Source organism: Corvus hawaiiensis, chromosome Z, assembly GCF_020740725.1.
Source record: "Corvus hawaiiensis isolate bCorHaw1 chromosome Z, bCorHaw1.pri.cur, whole genome shotgun sequence".
In the NCBI taxonomy this organism is placed as follows: Eukaryota; Metazoa; Chordata; class Aves; order Passeriformes; family Corvidae; genus Corvus; species Corvus hawaiiensis.
Window position 1 is genome coordinate 69,553,077 of NC_063255.1, and position 19,864 is coordinate 69,572,940.

Below are 19,864 nucleotides of genomic sequence, written 5' to 3' on the forward strand. Positions count from 1 at the left end.
TCCAGCTAGGTAAGGGATAACTTTTGGATGGAACAGTGTGACAGAATGTGTAGGGCTGGTAGGGACCACAGCAGGTCATCTGGTCCAACCTCATTTTTCAAGCAGGGTCATCCCACAGCACATGGCACAGGATTGCATCCAGATGGTTCTGGAATATCCCCAAAGGCTCCACAACCTCTCTGGTCAATCTGTTCCAGTGCTTGGTCACCCGCCCATAAAGAAGTTCTTCTCCCATATTCAGGTGGAATTTCATGTGCATCAGTTTCTGCCCATTGCATCTTGTCCTATTGCTCAGCACCACTGAGAAGAGCCTGGTCCATCCTCTTGATACTCTCCCTTCAGGTACTGATAGATATTGATGAGGTTCCCTCTCAGTCTTGTCTTCTTAAGGCTGAGTAAGTCCAGCTCCCTCAGCCTTTCCTCCTAAGATAGGTGTTCCAGTCCCTTCATCATCTTTGTAGCCTCTACTGGACCCATTCCAGGAGTTCCATGTCTCTCTTGTCCTGAGGAGCCCAAAATCGGACACAGCATTCCAAGTTAGGCTTCACCAGGACTGAGTAGAGGGACAGGATCACCTTCCATGACCTGCTGGCAATGCCCTTCCTAATGCCCCCCAAGATACCATTGGCGTCCTTGGCCACCAGGACACTCTGCTGGCTCATGGACAGCTTGTGTCCACCAGGACCCGCAGGTCCTTCTCTGCAGAGCTGCCCCCCAGCAGGTCAGCCCCAGCCTGTGCTGGTGCCTGGGCTTGTTCCTCCCCAGGTGCAGGACCTGTGGTGCATGCAGCCTTTGCTGAATTTCAGATGGTTCTTCTCTGCCCATCTCTCCATCCTGTCATGGCCCTTCTGAAGGGCTGCAGAGCACACCGGGGTGTTGGCCATTCCTACCAACTCTGTGTCCTTGGTGAACTTGCTGAGGAGGCACCTGTCCCTTCATCCAAGTCATGGATGAACAAGTTGAACGGTTAAGCATTGAACCTTGGGAGACACCACTAGGGATAGGCCTGCAACCAGACCCTGTGCCACTGAATTTGACCTTCTGGGATTTGTTGTTCAGCCATTTCTCGACCCACCTCACTGTCCACTCATCCAGCCCACATCCCTGAGTTTGTCCATGAGGATGTTGTGAGAGACAGTGTTGAAATCCTTGCTGAAGTCAAGTAGACAATATCCACTGCTTTCCCCTCATCCATCCAAGCAGTTGTTTCATTGTAGAAGGTAATCAGGTTGGTCAAACACTACTGTAGTGAACCCATACTGATTATTCCTGATCATCGTCATGTTATCCATGTGGATAGAGATGGTTTCCAGATTGAGGCACTCCATCACTGTTCCAGGGATGGGAGGTGAGGCCGAGTAATGGGCAAGAGCTGGAAGTCACTTATGTGGGATGAAGCCAGTGACTGGGATGCCAAGTGTGTGGGTGGATTGCTGATAAGAGTAATGATGACTTCAGGAGAGTGAAGGAAATAGCATTGGACAAAAAAGTGTGCTGAGATTGGTCAAAATTAACATGAAATGTATTAGGACACCTTAAAAATACAGAGGCAAGCTTAGTTATCTCTTTATCACAATGGCAGTTTTTTTCAACAAGATAAACAATTATTTTAGTGTGTTACATAGATTTAATAAATATTAGTTTCTTATTAGGGATAATGGTTTCCTGCCTTCTCTAAAATAGGCTTTCTGGAAAGGATTCAAACAAAGGAAAAGCTATGTTGACAGATTAAAGGTGCTTCGAGGTAATGTTGCTGCTATTGTTAAGGTAAGAACCCCCCAAGTATATTTAATCCCTTGACATAGTCTATCACCACCTGGGAATCAGAGACTAGGAGCACAAGTTGGAGGGTTTCCAGAAATCTGTGTGGCATTGGAAGTTGTTTAATTGATAGCTTAAGCAAATTGCTTCTTGAAAGCCGTTGTTTAATTGATAGCTTAAGCAAATTGCTTCTTGAAAGCCGTGTTTGACTTGGAACAGGCTTTGCAGAATTTGAGGGGCTCTTGATAGAGATTTCCTTACATTCCCCTTTTCAATACTAAACTAGAACACATTTGGGATGACAGTGTATTACTTCCTTAAAAACTGTCAAATCTCTCTCTGAAAAGCGCTCACTGTTCTGAGATGCTAATGGGACTGTTATGTCACTATTAGATTGTAGATCATGGATGGAATATTGTGACAGAATCTCCTGTTTTTGAGGGAGACTGGTTTAGAATTGAGTCCTGAGACCTGAAGGTTGAAATTATTTCCAAAGATAATGCTACACACAGATGGTAGAAACTTGAACTCAGCTTGATTAAGTGATTTAGTGTGAACTCATTTATCTGGTCACTGTCCAGTAGGAGCCTGGTAGTACAATCATCTATGGCCCTGAGCACACGAGAACAGCATGCCTGCAGAAGTAGACATTCAAAAGTAAATGTAAAAGACACACACAAAAATTTGTGCAGTGTCCCTTAAGTTTTTTAAAAATTTTATTTAATTTTCAGATTCAGTCATGGGTCAAAATGTGGCTAGCGAGGAGAGCTTACAGGAAACGTCTGCAATACTTCAAGGATCATGTAAGTAATTTTTCTCCATTTTGAACACGAAGCATTGAAGTAGGGTAGTATGCAGGAGCAGTTTTGGGAAACAGAAAAGAGGGTGCAAGTTTTGCAGTATGTCTCTGAGCAGAAGTGTGTCATAACTAGATTCTTTTGCCTAACCTTTCAGAATGACCAAATTGTGAAGATACAAGCATTTCTTAGAGCAAACAAGGCCAGGGAGGACTACAGAACACTAAGTAAGTAGTAACAGTTGCATGTTGTATGTTTGGGGACAAGTATGTTACTGTGTTTAGTCGTTTTATTTTATAAGTTTCACATGGGAATTCTCAGTCTCTTACTTAACTTCAAAAGAGGGTGCAAGTGTTTGTAAAACAGCTGTTCTGTAGATGAAACCATTTTGCATAGCTGTACTTTTAAAGCATGACAAAAATATTGGTAACTGGCATAAACTTCAAATTTTCTGCTTAGTGATCAGTTTCCTGAGGGCTTTCGGTATTACGTCAACTAACAGGCCTGTTTTCTTCAATTGTAGTTGGTGCTGAAAATCCACCCTTGACTGTTCTGCGCAAATTTGCCTACCTCTTGGACCAAAGTGACTTAGACTTTCAAGAAGAACTGGAAGTAACAAGGTTAAGGGAAGAAGTGGTTACAAAAATTCGATCCAATCAACAGCTGGAGAAGGATTTGAACTTAATGGATATAAAGATTGGATTGCTGGTGAAAAACAGAATCACTCTTCAGGTCAGCAGGCTCTGTTCAGGCCCCCTTGGTAGCATGCACTGAGCACTTGCCCATGTTGAAGGAACTGAGGGTTACACAATCACAGCTGAGGCTGGAAGGGATCTTGGAGATCATCTGGTCCAAACCCCCTGCACAACCCAGAACAGGTTGCCCAGGACCGTGTCCAGATGGCTGATTCTCTCCAACAGTGGAGACTGCACAACCTGAGCAACCTGTGCTAGTGCTCAGTCACCCTCAGTTAGTCAAAGTACTCCTGGTAAATTAAGCAGTATCTTTGCATGTTTCTACCTTGTGCTAGCTGTTGTTCTGTTGTCCTGAGTTGTACATCACTGTGTTTTCTTGTGCTGGACACTATTGTTGTGGACAATAGTAACTACTTGGCAGATTTAAAATCTTTCACATCTTTTCTGTATTAAATTAGAGTAGACTTCTGATCATATGGAACAGGTTGTTCAATGTTAATTAATAATGAATGAGTCTGTGTAGGAGATCAGGTTCCATATAGTCACTGTTGGCAAACCATACTGGTGAAAGATAAAAATGTTAAAAAACTGGGTAGTGAATAGAGCAGCAAAATTTACAAAGTTGCTAATTAAGGCCCTTGGAGTAATACTGTATTTAACATGATTGGGAAAATGTTAATTTTTCCTGTTTTATGAATATATAATCCAGATTTTTGATTGCTTTTCTGCAGGATGTGGTACTGCACAGTAAGAAACTTAACAAAAAGAGCAAAAGTCAACTGAAGGAGATGGTAATGGTTGACAAACAGGGCATCAAAGGTTTGAGTAAAGAGAGAAGAAAAAAATTGGAGGCTTATCAACACTTATTCTACCTCCTACAGGTAATTTTTAATGCAAAAATTAACATGGCAGCAAATTTTTAAAGAAAAACTAAAAATATACTGTACTGCTTATTTTGTTTTAATGATTGTAGTATATGAAAATGAGTATATGAAAATATTTCTAAATAACATGCAGACTGCAACAGGCACTATGGTTAATTTCTAATCTTTCCTGTAACTGAGAAAATCCTTGTTGTTTTTAAAGTGTGCAGCAAATATGACTGGCTTTTGCTTGAGTATACTTCAGTCTGTACTGAAGCGGAAGAGAAATGTTTATGTCCATATATCTTTTAGTCCATGTAAATTACTGTCAGTTACTAATACCATGCATTATACATGGTGGAAGGGAAGTGGTCTGCAATGCAGTTCACAGAATATACTGTATCTGTTCTTACGCTATTTTTATCTCACCTCACTGACATTTTTCTAGAAGAATTTTAGATCCTCCCAGGGCAGCCGCTCTCCAAAGCAGACATGTAGTATGCAAAGTTTTCTTGGTAGATAGCTGTCGCGGGTTCGGTTTGTAACCGGGCAGAAACACCAATTTAGTGTAGTGGTTTGGTCCAAAATACTCATTACTGTTTATCTGCTGTGAGATAAGAATTAGGAGAAATGCAAAACAGGCACCAAACTTGAAAGAATATAAAGAAGAAAAAAAAAATTATACCACCTTCAGAACTCTCCTCCTCCCCCCACCTTCCTCCCTTCTCCCACTGACAATGTTCAAAGACAACCCTTAAGATGTTCAGTCTGTTTACCACTTCCATAATAACCTTGTTCAGTCCATTTAGAAAGAGAAGTCTCTTCTTGCTCATGCTATGAAAACATTATCACAACGAGACAGCCGCCTGCTTCCAAATATTGTTCAGTCCATTTAGGAAGAGGAGTGTCTCTGCCTGCGTGTGAGTCCTTTCCCCCGACTTGCAGCTTTTCCTGCAACTGCTTTCGAGGGTCCACTCTTGAAGTTTTTTGGGGTACAATTTTAAGGTTGAGCCGTTCAGAAACAAAAACAGAGGCCCTTCTCCTTCCCTGGGAGCAAAGGGTCTTCATCATCTTCATCATTAGGACTATCTCTGGGAGCATCTCTAGGGACTGAGGTTTTCTCCTTTCCTGTTTGGAGTAAAAGTCCTCATCTGGTTTATCTCTCCCTGTCCAAACTTCTCATGAAATTACAGCTGCGTCAGCATCTGCCTATCTCAGCGCAGGTGCTTTTGCTTATGAGTTGAACACTCCACCCCCCATATCTTCATGAAATTACAACAGGATACTCTGATATATCATAGCTTCACAACAGAATTTCAGCTTTAAGCATCTCCTCTCTCTCTTCCCTCAGGTTTTCAGCTCTTCACAGCAATAAAAGGGTTAATCTCACCTCGGCCTTGCAGCTTTGCAGCTGGAATGTTGAACTTATCGAAGTGGAGAGGGGGGGAGAGCCAAGCCGCTCCGGCTGCCCACGGCAAGGCAGTGGGGGGGGGTTCCATGGCTGGAACAGGTCCATGGCTTCAGGATGGCCGTGGCCCGGCCCAGCCTGGCCCAAGCAGGGCCTGGCCGGGCCCGCTGGCCCCCACTCAGGGCCCGCAGCCACCTGTGCCAGTGCCGGAAACAAGAGAGAGCTTGGGGGGGGAGTTTGCTTATTCTTAAATGTGGATCACAGAGGTGATCACAACTTTAAGTGGCTTAGAGAATTGTCCATATTCAAACTGGCCAGCTGATAGGTTCTATCAGTTCCCAGAGGAAACTGTAAGCACCCCTTAGCAAGGACGTCCCTTCTGGGACTATGCTTGCTAACCTATGACAATAGCCATTGTCATTTGGTAAATTCTCATTGTCATCAGATGCAGAGAGGTACTATCCAGAGACTGCAAATAAAATCCTTAATGGTGCTTCTCACAGATTGTGCAGTATTCCGTGTTCCTTATGTACTAGGATTTGGAGAAAAGTAAAACCTGCGTGCAAAAGTGACAGATATGGAAGTCACCATAGGTGCTTTAGGCAAGAACAAATGTAGAGAGCTGCCCTCCAAGTGGGGGAGCTTGTCCTGGACAACAGCATGCATGTCATTTGTTTGCTTTGTAGACTAATCCCACATACCTGGCAAAGCTGATTTTCCAGATGCCACAAAACAAATCAACGAAGTTTATGGATACAGTCATCTTCACTCTATACAATTATGCCTCCAATCAACGGGAAGAATACCTGCTTCTCAAACTCTTCAAAACTGCTCTAGAAGAGGAGATAACGTATGTGCTCTCACAGAAAGGATTTAGCTAGTTTGTGTTTCAGACAGTTCAACGAATGCTTTGTGCCTAAAAGAAACTGGTGGTTAATCTTTACCATAAAATTACACACATAATTGTATTACAAGAGAACTTTGTTTTCTGGGTGTTAAACTCAAGTGATTGCAAATTCAGGAAAAAAATTATCTTTCTATGGTGGAACACATTTGTCTACGAAAAAATTGCTTGTAAAAAGATGCTAGGGCTTCTTGGTTTGTGCTTGAGTATGTAAGGGTGGAGGAAGTATTATCCTTCTTTATGTAATTTTATGTTCTATAAGTGAAGATTGGTGGTTTATCCTGAAATAATGAAATGTTATTTTATGCCCTTAATAGATACTGGCTGAACAGGTATTTGGGTCTGAATCAGGTATATATTAGCTGCCACTGACTATGCTATGTTCCAGGACATTACTATAAGACATGCACAATTCAGGTGGTAGTTTCTATATATCACCTTGTTTTATATAAAAGCCTTAAGAAATAGACTATATAAAGAGGTTTCAACATAGAAATAGGGTAATTTTAAAAGTGTGGGATTTGAAAATATGGATAACTGCATATATAAATCAGAACTCTTCTGTTTCTGATACAGCTCGAAAGTAGACCAGATTCAGGATATTGTTACTGGAAACCCCACTGTCATTAAGATGGTTGTCAGCTTCAATCGAAGCGCTCGGGGGCAGAACACTCTGCGCCAGCTCCTGGCCCCGGTGGTGAAGGAAATCATGGAGGACAAGTCTCTCATAATCAACACTAGTCCTGTAGATGTTTACAAGTCATGGGTAAACCAGCTAGAAATGCAGACTGGTGAGGCCAGGTGAGTGAGGAAGCTGGACTTACTGTGCCACACACATGGGGAATCCCTCAGTTCTGCTTTCCTATTCTTCCTCTGAGAAATTGTACTTGTGTCCATGCACCCCTTCTCAATCTTCCTCCAGCAGAGAGATTTTGGGGAGGGATGCTTGAAAAACAGGTGCTTTAACTTGTTCTGAACAATGAAAGGATCACTTTCCTTGTCATGACCTTCCAAAGTCAATTACTTAATCTTTGTAAGTGTAATAGACTATGCCATGGAACAACTTAGTCTTTTTCTCAAGTTTTTTACTACCAGCATGTTAGTAGTGTCCCAGGCTTTTGAGGAGCTATGCTGGGATGGGGATGTGGAGATGCATTCCTTATATTTGTATACTCCTTTTGTAATTAAGGGAAGGTACATGATAGCATGTGCACTCCCAACTAAGCAAACTACTTACCCCCAAAAAAGGAAGCCAAAGCATCTGAGACTTTTAGTAACAAAACCCAGATTCAGTTGTATTTGTTGGACTTTTGCTCACTGATGGCCCTTATGAAGAAAAAAATAAAGTATTTTATCCTCAAATGTATTTCACTTGGTTTAATGTCTATTTTTTTGCTTTGCAGCAAACTCCCATATGATGTGACCACGGAACAAGCATTGACACACACAGAAGTTGTCAGTAAACTGGAATCATCTATTCAGAGTTTGCGAGCAGTAACTGACAAAGTTCTCACATCCATATTCTCCTCTCTCAATATGATGCCGTAAGTGCTGAGCTAGGACTCTCCAAGCAGCAGTTCATGTGCAGTTCACTTGAACCTCTGTTATGGAGATTCTTTAAAATCCTTTCTATGCTTTCAAAGGCTTGCGATATGTGCCTCTCGAATCACTTCCCCAGTAGAGGGAGTGGTTTCTCTGCCTCTGCCCCACTTCAGCAGCCTGGCAAACTTCTCCCTGTACTTGAAACATTTTGTGTTTTCCATTATCAACTCATTCTTGAGTTTCAAGGGAGTGGGCAAAAAGCCAATAGCTTAAGCTGACTAGAATGACTGTTTTGTGTTTCATCTAAGTATTTTCCAATATTTTCCCTTTTCATCTGTTCTACGTGTAGTTATGGAATGAGATACATAGCCAAAGTTCTGAAGAGCTCACTCCATGAGAAATTCCCAGATGCAACAGAAGATGAACTACTAAAGGTAGACTTCTGAGCACAAACTGCCAGCAGCTTGTTCTTTTAATGCCAAAATGGATTTTTATTAACACTAAACATTCTAAGGATGTGGGAAAGCAGCATTTATTGAAGGAATTTGGCACTTCTTATTGAGTTGCAAAGGGGCTGAGGGAGAAGGGAATTTTGTTGCCACAATCTAGGTATGTTAATCTGGGTGCTCAGCAATTCTTATGGAAGAGAGTGCTCATCCTGTTTTGGATAATAAGTTAGAAATAATAAATACTTAGAAGGCTGGAGTTTATCTGAATCATCCTGTGGCTTGGGTTGATACTGAGGTCCTTGTCATCACCAATTCTTTCACTGAGAACACTGTAGTCCTCTTTTTTTTTTTCCCCCTCCCCTATCTGAAGTTGTTAACATGTTAAGATACTGTAATTTAAATGCAATGAGAAAGGTCTCTAAAAGAAAATTTAGAGTAGATTATACTACACTTAGATTACATTACACTTAAGATGCTTGTAAAAGTTATAGAAATGGCATTTGTACAGACTGAAAAATAAGGTGTGAGTGGTAAGTATGTACTGGCATAGTGGCCATTGTTACCCTACCACAGCCATAGTGTCTCTTCAGAGGATTTAGGGGAATTGCTCCATAAGCCATCCAAACAGCTGAGAGACTGACAATGCTCTTAGATTAGGACTATTTTGCACTTCAGTAAAGACCCTATTATTGGTATTTAATTACATGGTTCTAAAAGTACAAGGTTTTAATTTTAACAGAACTTTCCTATTATTCTTCACTGTCCATCACTCCAGCAATACACATTAAAAAATTGCTCATGAAAAAACTTAGATAGCAAATGGAGCACCTGCCTGAAAGCCTTTAAATGTGTAACTTGGAAGTTCTGCATGTGCATACACATAAGCTAAAGCAAATTGCAGAAAGCAAAGTCCTGCCTGTTTCTGAGACCAGGAATTCTTCGAAGTTGACATCTTCAGAAGCTACTGTACCATTGTCATAGAAACTGCACTTTGGGAAATCTGTTCTTTAGATTTCTAGGCTGCATTGCAGTCCAGCCCCATTGGGAAACAATTGGGGTCCCCTTATCAGTGAGTGTGTTAAATGCTGCCAGTATCTGCAGCATTTGGGAGAATGTGCCTCGGGAGCAGAACCTTGCAAAATATAGAAGAGTTGTGTTTGTGTTTAACTCCATGCCTTGCATTAGCTGAACTACAGCCAGCACCAAATTGAAATGTGGTTGTAAAAGTCTGTAACTGATGTTCACAGAGGTGTTGTAGGAGGAGTATAATGTAAAAGACCACAGGTTCTTCCAGCTAGCCCCATAGGTAACGTGTGTCTTGAGGATTCTTCTAGAACCAGTTCTTATGGTCTAATTCAGAAGTAGAAATGATTGGTCATGTTTTGTAAGGTGTCATTACTGTATGTAAAGGGAAGATCTCTTAACTTTTTTCTCTAACTTTTTCTTTAGATTGTTGGCAACCTTCTGTACTATCGCTACATGAACCCTGCCATAGTTGCTCCTGATGGTTTTGATATAATTGATATGACAGCTGGGGGCCAGATACACCCTGACCAGAGGAGGAACCTAGGCTGCGTGGCAAAAGTCCTCCAGCACGCTGCTTCTAACAAACTCTTTGAAGGAGAAAGCGAACATCTGTCCTCTATGAACACTTACCTCTCACAGACCTACCAGAAGTTCAGGTATGCAAAGCCCTCACAAATACCTATAGAATAAGTGCTTTCCTCTAGGATAAGTAAGGCAGGTGGACTCCTCATTGATAGGAATTTCCTGTTCATAGTTAAAAATGTTGAATGATATGGCAAAGAGAAATGCTCACTGACAAGGAAATTGGAGCAGGAGTAACAGGTTGTATTTTAGCTTGTGCATTAATTTGAGATCATCTCTGCTGTCTTGGTTGCAGTTCCTTACTGCAAACACAGATTGAGAACAGACTGAGGTAACTCATTATCTAGCAGAAACAATGTCTGCTTTGATTTGGGAGGACAGCTGAACATTTTGTCTGAAGAAAAAAACATTGTTAGTCAGGAAAAAGTTGCAGGTTTTTATTCTCTCATCTTTGCTGAGAGATTCTATACAGATTTCATTCTTTTATCATGCAGTCGTAGGAAACTGCATGTTTGCTACATTCTCAGACAAGTTTTTTGGGGTTATTGCCCATTTTTGGGGGTGACTGCTATTACTTTGTGGTATTGTTGAGTTTTGCAACAAACTTGCACTCAGAATTTCTGTCTTTAGTGTCTTGCCCTTCATGAAAGCAAATGCACTATTCATATAATGGGTTTCCTTGAGAGATCAACCATGGATACAGAGATAATTAAACTTAGTAATTTTAATGAAGTAGTTAAGGGAATGACCAAAACATGAAGAAGCTATAGGGAAGAAAGTGTTATAATAAGAATAACAAATGCTAAAAAAAGAGCGCTACTCTAGTTGGCCCTTGATCGCTACAAAAGGAAGAATCCCTCTCCTAATTAAGCTAACTTAAATAGCTGTATGCCTGTGCTCTGTACTTCAACTAAACCCTTCTTAGACAGCAATGGTGGCTGCCCTTAGCTGCCTGTTCCCTTTCGGAACAATATTAGCAATATTAGCTACGCTAAAAGCTACTGAGCCTGCCTAGTTCTTTTACTCTGCACTTATGAACTTGTGCAGGAATTTGTTCACACCCTTCCTAAGCCTTTGAGATCATCTGCCTCCACAACCCCTCCTGTAGCAATATTTAGAAGTTTGCTACCTGTTAGTTAAAATTAAAATTTTCCTGCAGTTTCATTGCATACCCTCTTGGCCATTAATTTTTGGACTTGAGTATGAATTCTGCACACATCTCATACAATACCACTGTGATTTTGTACAATTTGATTTGTAGTCCCCAGCTTTTCCTCTCCAAAGTGAAGAATCACAACCCTTCCCCTTTTTTCTTTTTGGTTTTTTTTTTCAATTATTCTTTTCTAATACTTTAAATGTGCTGTGAACCTGAAACATGTATACTCTTCAACACCACAGGGCTGGCACAACATGGCTCCAGGAGCAAATCCATAGGCATCATCCAAAACCCTGTTTTTCCCAGCTGCCCCATTTCAGGTCCTCTCACTTTGGAAAACAAAAGTGGTTCTCTGACTGGAGAACTCTGCTGGTTCTCAGTTGTCTGTGCACATTCCTGAAGAAGTCAGTAGCTTGGAGAGACATCAGTTGTCATTTTGCGAAGCAGGTCTCAGTAGTCCGTGTACATGCTAGTCATACTGAAGTAACACTTCAACCACACTCTGCATTTTTTCCTCTCAGGATTCTTATATTTTTAAACAATACTGCATTTTCTGTCATTTTGAGCAGCTCATTTTCTGCCTAACAGCAACGTAAACATTTGTGGGACAAATGGGAATTTTGTGCAGCTATTTCAATCAATTCCTTCTTGGCATACCTCATACTACAAAGTGCCTTCATAAAATCAGAGGGAAATCTTTTTGTAACTTCTAGAGCATTAAATAGATATTTCTCTAAGTCCTTAAAATTTACCAAGTTAATAACGAGGGGAAAACAACCCAACCCCTTTAAAACAGTCTACCACCAGCTACCCAAGAAAGAGAACACTTCATCATTCATATTTACATATCGCCTTCAAAAGGCTCTTTGAAACATTGAGGGTAGGTTGCAGGTTATAAGAGAAATATAATGCATGTCAAAGACTTGACTGTGACTTTTTTATACAGGCTAAATAAAGTGAATTTATAAGGGACAATTATTGAAGTCTTTCTCATTTTCTCTTAGGAATTTTTTTCAAGCAGCATGTGATGTTCCTGAACCAGAGGAGAAATTCAATATTGATGAATACTCTGATATGGTGACCCTTAGCAAGCCTGTCATATATATCTCCATTGAAGAAATTATTAATACCCATTCAGTAAGTCAATGAAAACAGACTTGTCAATGGACTGTAGCATACAGATTATCAAATATTTGCAGCTAACATTCTCTGGGAAAAGCTTAGTTTTCTTTCTTACTTTTGAAGTAATTTCTTCATCTCTGAAATGTTCTGAAGTTAAATATTAGATTTTTGTTTTTCCCCAGGAAAAAGGCAAATACTGTTTCCATGCAAAAGCATCATCTTGAATAACAATTAGTACATACACTTTCTGATGAGGGGAAAGAACATTTATGTTCTAGTCTCGTGTGACATTTCTAACTTTGAAACAATTTTCTGTCATGGGTAAAAAAGTGAAAGCAATTTGAAGGAGAGCCTTTGACTCTGGGAATAGAAACTGTGTATTGTGGCTCTGGCATTCTGTCACGTGACTTCTTGGAAGCAGATGCAAACATCTGATTTAGAAAAAATGAAGCTGTGCTATCATGCCTGTTCGTAGTGTGGGTAAAGAACAGAATAACTGCAGTCTGAAGTATGACTCAATACAGTGTAAGTTAAATGTTTACCACATGTTCCTCCTGAAACTGGGATATCACTATCTGTTTCCTGGCTTGCAATATGTCCCCTGTGTGTCCCCCCACCCAAGTGAAAAAAAAAAACCACAAGAACATTCCCCCATTAAAAAAAAAAGCCCACAAAGAACCTCTCACAAATACTGCCAGATACACTATGGAAAAGGTAGAACACCCAACTCACAGCAGACCACACTATAAGGCAGTTTTATTCAAGTCAAAACAAATAACCTAATATGCTAAAAACATACATTCTGGCTTGTCTTTGTGCCTGTTATTCTAAATTATGAATAGACCTACACCTGCATTTTAATGACCAGCAGTTGTTTGTGAACATTAGTCCTGATCAAGTACTCCTTTTAGTGAGTCTAATGACTGGCATAGCATGTCTGTTAGGTGCAGTGGTTGCTGCAGAGCTGGTTCCTCACTTAGAAAATACAGTCCTTTCTGAAAGGTATCACTGACGTTGTAAGCTACTGGAATGGATATACAGAAAACAGGTATCTTTCTGTGGACCACCAACACTGTCTTTATTCCTTTGCATGTTTAAGGATGAAGCACCAAAATGCTCTGCTTGGGATTAGCACCCTTTATTCTGTGATGATTAGGACTTTGTTAGTCCTAATTGCAAATCTTCCGCTCAGCTGTGACATTTAGGACTCCAGAGACAATTCCTGGAGGAGCAACAGCAAGGCTGTTGTTTTTCAGCAAGGGCAACCTTAAACTCTAGCCCAGAATCCAGGGTGCTTCCTGGCCTTGGGAAGGTCCTCCATAATCCCAATCATGCCTGGTCTGTGTTTTTCAACTTTTAGTTTCCAGATTTATTTTCAAGTATAAAGATACCAAGAAACCTTTTTCTGGATGATGATTTCATTCACATTCGTTTATAGCTGCTTTTGGAACACCAGGATGCCATTGCCACTGAGACTAATGACCTGCTGAACGAATTGCTGGAAGGTCTGGGACCTGTTCCTGATATAGAATCTTTCCTTGGTATGCTGTATTTTGTCTTTATGTGTAATTTCATTCTAGGGGCTGAATTAAACAGAGGCTTGCCTTAATACTCTTGTGTCTCTCAGAGTAATAGCTTCTGGTTCTCTGTTTACTACAAAATTTTTGTCCAAACACTTATTGTAACATTGCACCTTATACTTGAACCTTTTTCTAGCTGCAATACTCACTCTAAAAATGAATGATGTGATTCAAAATACAAACATTAATAATATTTTGAATGATCCAGTTGTGCTTAAACTGCAGATAGGAAGCAAGTGATTTTTTTAACAATCCAATTTTAAGATTTGCTAGTGTTGGCTAGAACTTAGAAAAAGTATATAGAAAATTCTAAAACCAGCCTTTTTTTTTTTTGATATTTAATTATCCAAATAAAAATTACATTTTTGAGATCATGCAAATTTATTAGAAAGTAATGCATTTGACTGATACTTAATTTGCATTAATTGTAGCAAATTGTTCAGAAAGTAGCTAGGAGTCATAGATAACACCAACATTCAAGTGAATAGCCTGTTAACATAGCTGCTACTCTTTCACTTCTTCATTATCACTGCATGTTAGGATAAAGGACGTTAAATTGTTTGTATTATTCTTTGAGAAGACAACATAAAAGTTTTGCACATCAGTAGCCTGAAAAGCAAGGATTGGCATGATTTCCAAAATACTGTAATTGAGCTTATAAATAGCTAAGTTATGGTTTTGAATGTTTCCTTTTAGGGGAAGGAGCTGTTGATCCCAATGACCCCAACAGGGAAAGCACACTAAATCAACTTGCAAAAACAGAGATTTCACTGTCTCTAACAAGCAAATATGAGTTACGGGAAGGTGAGGATCAGGATCTCAAAAGTCTGATGATAAAGTAAGTTTTGCTCCAACCTTTATATTCTGGCAATGCTTTTTGTTTTGTTTTTACTTTTTTTTTAAAAACATTGTTTTGACAACTGCCCTGCCTAAGTGCATTTCTGAGGTGCTGAGTGCATTCAGTTTTCAAAAGCCAGTTTGTGTTCAGTGCTACTCAAACTTTTGCCAAAGTCAGGTGAACTGTCAGTTCTTCCAGAAAAATAAATATATTGCCATTTGTGTTTTGGAGCATGACTGCATCATTACCTAACCTAGTAAGTGTTTCTTCATGAAGCTATAAAAGCATTCTGCTTTAAAATGCCATAGCCTTGAGAAAGCAGAGATGAAAAGCAGTCTAGACTTGTAAGGGTCAGAGAGTATTATGTCCTTTCTTCCCCCTCAAAAATAAACACTTCCCTGATACATTGTCATCAGCCATTTGAAAAGGATGTAACTGTTACTTCAGGAGGAATAGTGCATATGCTGCATGCTTTTATCCAGGAAAGCAAGTTGTGTTTATTCTATCTGGTGAATAAATTAAAAAATGGCTATGGGGATACTCCGGAATACAGTCTACTTTATAGTAAAAATTAATTACATAACAGCACTTAATTTCAAATTATTGGCACCCATCTTCTGAAGTCATTTCAAGCTGTCCAGAAAAGGGATTGGCCTACTCTAAGATCCTAGTGCAATCTGGGGAAGAACAGGATGCTGCTCTCCTCTATTACCATGTTTATATGTACCACACATGTGTGAAGGCAGAAATTCACATTAAAAGTGAAAGACAGCACCAATAACTAGGAGGGCAGATACGGGCTGTAATTAAAATATGATCTAATAAGCTGTTTGGGGTTTTTAAAATCAGAAATAAGTGGTCTGGATTTATTAGATGGTGTGAAGTTTTACTTCTGAAGAAGTAACTGTACCTAGGAAGACTATCACTTTAAACTATTAGGTTTTATCATAGAAATCTTGACCGTATTTAGACATTTTCCTTGGAAACTTATGCTGCATCTTTAATTTTCTGTTAATTGTTAAGAATAGTGAGCTATTTCAGTAATCCTGTTCTCTAAATTAATAGAATTCTGTAACAGGAAGTTCTTGGAAGTATTATGAATGAATAGGCAGCAGGAATGAGATAAATTCTTACCAAGAAAAAAACTGGTTAACATATCGGAGTCTAGCAGCTTCCCTTTTTTAGCAAGGAAATGCTCTTTGTCTGTTGTCACTAGAGAAATATCTGCCCTTAGTGGTTTGCATACACACACTGCAACAAATGTAAAATTCCTTCAGCGTTCAGCAGTTCTGAGTGCATTTCCACTTTATTCAGTAAATATGATGTTTAATGGAATGATGAAAAGCTCAGGCTTTTCAATGGTTACATTTCTGTCTGCTGTTTTGTCATGATCACAATTAAAATCCACATGCAAGTTGTTGCTTGTATTTTTGTTAACAGTAACTGTTTTACTGTGCCAGTTGGTCACCTGTTTTCTAAAATAAATGGAGGGAAGCTTACATGTATTTCTCTATTCAGACTGTGTAGAAACCAGATAGTCAACACTATTAAGGGAAGCTCTGAAACATAAAAAGCTAGAAAGCAAAATTTACCAAGAATCTATAATAAAGAGGGAGTTTGTGAATTTTATTGTTGAAAAAAATGACATGTACAAGTGATCCAGTGATAACTGGTTTGTAATATCCATATATCCCTTTCAAAAGGACCAAAAGACTTATCGTGGATGTGATACGAACACAACCAGGGGATACACTCTCAGAAATACTAGAAACACCAGCCACTGCACAACAGGTGAGTACTATACTGTGACTGAATAGGGAATAAAGTAATTTATTATAGCTATTTGAAAGCCTTAACAGATCTCTGACAGCTTTCTCCATCACGTTATAACAATGAAATTGTTTGTTGATGGCTTTAGACTATGCAGATTTAGAGTCTTCCGAAATATGAGGCTTGCAATTTTTTTTTTTAACTGTATAATTGAAAACAGCTTCAGAGGAAAATTAAAAATAAGTCTTGCTGTGAGCTAGGATGATGACTAGGATATTTTTTTCTTTACACTTTTTGTGAGCAGGGTCTTTTCTCTCCTACTTTATAATACAATCAAATAGCCTGAGGTGAATCTTTCTACTCTTATCATTCCCCCCCACCCCATTAAATTCAGTATTGTAATTCAAGTTCCTTGACCCTTTAGTTTATTTGCTTAATCTATACCAGCAAATCTCAGGGAACTACTGCTATCCTCAGTATGGGAACTGAGTGGGAGCAGCTCACAGTTGAAGTCTTTCCTGTAGACACTGACACACAAAACTGCATCTTAATAATGTGCAGATTTTAGTTAACCTCAGTGTGTGCATATGTAGGAAACACCTGTGAGATCTGGACAGCCTTCTAACAACTTGGTGAAGTCATTGAGTCACCTGGCTGAATTACACATTTTGATTAATTCAAATGTATGTCTAGGTGTTGTCACTACATACTTAAGATATGCCCAAAGCCATAGTAAAAATGGGGTACTTTGAGACCAAGTGGTAATAGGACATAAAGCCTGCACCCTGATTTTTGATAATCTCCTTTGAGAATTCAATGTACTTGAACATTTAACAGTTATCAAAATCTGGAAAATAACTGTTCTGGATTTTTTTTTTTTTTTTTTTTTCCCCCCCCAGGAATCTGAGAACTTGAAACTTGTAGAAAAACGTGCCATCTTAGATTCAAAAACTCCAGAGAAAATGAAGAACAGCCAGGCTATTTTTGAAGATGGGCAGCTACCAATAGAACAAAAGAAAAGGAAAATTCAGAGAAATCTCCGGACACTGGAACAAGCAGGACTAGTGTCTTCAGCAACTAAGTACCAAGAAATTATAAATGAGATCGCTAAGGTAAATGGAATGTTTCGCTGTATATCGATGGTTTTTTAGCATCTAGCCTAAATCCGTTCCAGTTAGAAAAGTAAAATACATATTTTTCAGGGAATGCTACCCTAAACTACTTAATCCACATATGAAGCAAATTGTTTTTGTTTCCTGGCAAAGTAAGTGAAAGACAGTACATCCCTGCATAACTTCCTGAACTGAGTAACATACAACTGCAACCTTTGTTATCCAAATCTGATATTGAATTTGATGATGATGATGATTTAACTCCTCCCCTGTAATGTGTTTCAATATAACTTTGTATATTTTAACAGTAATTGGAATTACTCAGTGGTGTTTCAATTAAGAATGGCTGTGGTCTTGGTAAGGTTTCAAAAGACTCAAACCCCTGTGAAATATTATCTGATTGGTATTAACGCTGATCTGCTGTGGTTGGGCAGGACACAAGAATAGTGGGCCAATGCGGTGCCCATCCTGACAGTCATAAAGCACAGGGACTGCTGTCAACAAATCCTGTTCTACATCTACAACCCATTCTGGCCATAAGAATCTTAGTATATTGAATTATCTTCAGCACAACAACGACATCTTCCTTATGCGTTCTGGGTCTGTTAGGCCCTGCAGAACAGCAAAGTTGTCAATATACCACTGCTTGTATATATGAGTAGCAATGTGATTGCCAGGTAAACTGTAGGACTCCCTACAGGTACTGTTCTTTTAAGAACTAAAATGATAGTTTGTGCTTTCTCTCAGTAATTAAGTCAGATTGTGTAATTACAAATTTGAATGGTTATGAACTGAGGCTTTTTAAAATTTCAAATAAATACAACAGTTACATTAATACATTTTTTTAGGATATCCGGAATCAAAGAAGATACAGACATCATCGAAAAGCTGAACTGGTGAAACTCCAGCAGACTTTGAATGCACTTAACTCCAAGACAGCATTTTATGAGGAACAAATTAATTATTACAACACCTATATAAAAACTTGTTTAGACAACTTAACAAGAAAGTGAGTATTTTGTCTTCTAATGTGTCTTTTAGTGTGTTCTAACAAGAGGGAGATCAGGTGATAATCTGTAGTTTAAAGTTTTGTTTCCAACAGATTGACAATCTACAAAAGGTCTGTGAGAGTTGTAAACTGCATCAGCATCTGGAAACTAAAGTCTTGCATTCATTTAAGACTTCCTTTGAGAAAGAGAAGTCTTGAGATGTATAGATGTTTTCAATATATTTAATTGGTGCTACTTTGCAGATCCATTTGCATGCTTTGAGTTCATGAAGCTTTGGGAAGTAATTATTGGTTTCTTCCTTCTTTAAAAGGTTTGAGGTTTGTCTTTAGCATGGAAAAGGAGGAAATAAATGCCTAAATAATTTACCTTTCAGGTATGATGCAGTTACTTGAAAGCAATCCCCCCTACCAATGCCACCGAAGTATCAAAATGAAAACATTTTACTGACATGAGTAGGAATTTTCCTAGTGCACACTTCATTGATCCAAAAATTATCTCTAACTACAGAGCATTTAACATTTATGTCGCCATAAGTTTACAAATTGCTCTTTTAAACTGGGGATTGCGGACCCTTTAGGATCAGGGTTGCATTTCGCAACAGAATTGAAAAAAGTGCTAAAAGATGATTAAAAATCATTGGCAAGATGTTTAGATGATTCACTGCATGCTCAAAATTCCTCTAACTCTTAGATTTTTTGGGATGTTAATTCTGTTTTTTTAGAGGAGTTCAAAAAAGAGTGAAAGAAAGTTCTAGAAGAGTAGCTGAAGTATTAAAGATCTGACAGGCACATCAAAAGCAAGTTTTCTTTTTCTCTTTCCAGAAATTCACGGAGGTCAATTAAATTAGATGGAAAAGAGGAGGTGAAGGGAAGCAAAAAGCTGAAACAGACCTCACTAAAGTACACAGCTGCAAGACTTCATGAAAAAGGTGTCATCCTAGAAATTGAAGATCTTCAAACCAATCAGTAAGTGCAGTACAAAACAACTCCAAGCATTTTCTAATCAACAATTTCTGAAGGGGTCTGGCTTTTGATGAAAGAAATCTTAACAATTTCCTGTGCCACAGCTAAAATTACCTCTGACTTTTGCATTCAGAAAGACGCTACAATCTAATTGTTGTAATTAATTTTTTACTTTGTACCTTGCTCTATGATTACCTTGGGAAAATATTTTAACAAGCCAGCCCTAGCACCAGCTTACATGGACAAGTACAAGTTTGGCAGCAGACTTGCTATTTATGACCACCTTT

The 19,864-nt window shown here is 39.1% G+C and overlaps 1 protein-coding gene across 7 annotated transcripts in view; it reads left to right on the plus strand.

Moving 5' to 3' along the window:
• The window catches only part of LOC125319701 (ras GTPase-activating-like protein IQGAP2), a 125,591-nt gene that overhangs the window by 103,636 nt on the left and 2,091 nt on the right, over positions 1 to 19,864 (plus strand). For all 7 annotated transcript variants that reach the window (XM_048291165.1, XM_048291167.1, XM_048291168.1 and 4 more), the window contains 17 exons: positions 1,684 to 1,767; positions 2,493 to 2,564; positions 2,716 to 2,785; positions 3,082 to 3,290; positions 3,985 to 4,134; positions 6,211 to 6,374; positions 7,005 to 7,229; positions 7,832 to 7,972; positions 8,320 to 8,404; positions 9,869 to 10,101; positions 12,188 to 12,320; positions 13,744 to 13,846; positions 14,582 to 14,723; positions 16,427 to 16,514; positions 17,393 to 17,605; positions 18,454 to 18,614; positions 19,437 to 19,580. In XM_048291165.1, the coding sequence (XP_048147122.1) occupies positions 1,684 to 1,767; positions 2,493 to 2,564; positions 2,716 to 2,785; positions 3,082 to 3,290; positions 3,985 to 4,134; positions 6,211 to 6,374; positions 7,005 to 7,229; positions 7,832 to 7,972; positions 8,320 to 8,404; positions 9,869 to 10,101; positions 12,188 to 12,320; positions 13,744 to 13,846; positions 14,582 to 14,723; positions 16,427 to 16,514; positions 17,393 to 17,605; positions 18,454 to 18,614; positions 19,437 to 19,580 (2,417 nt within the window). The remainder of the gene's footprint in view (positions 1 to 1,683; positions 1,768 to 2,492; positions 2,565 to 2,715; positions 2,786 to 3,081; positions 3,291 to 3,984; positions 4,135 to 6,210; positions 6,375 to 7,004; positions 7,230 to 7,831; positions 7,973 to 8,319; positions 8,405 to 9,868; positions 10,102 to 12,187; positions 12,321 to 13,743; positions 13,847 to 14,581; positions 14,724 to 16,426; positions 16,515 to 17,392; positions 17,606 to 18,453; positions 18,615 to 19,436; positions 19,581 to 19,864) is intronic.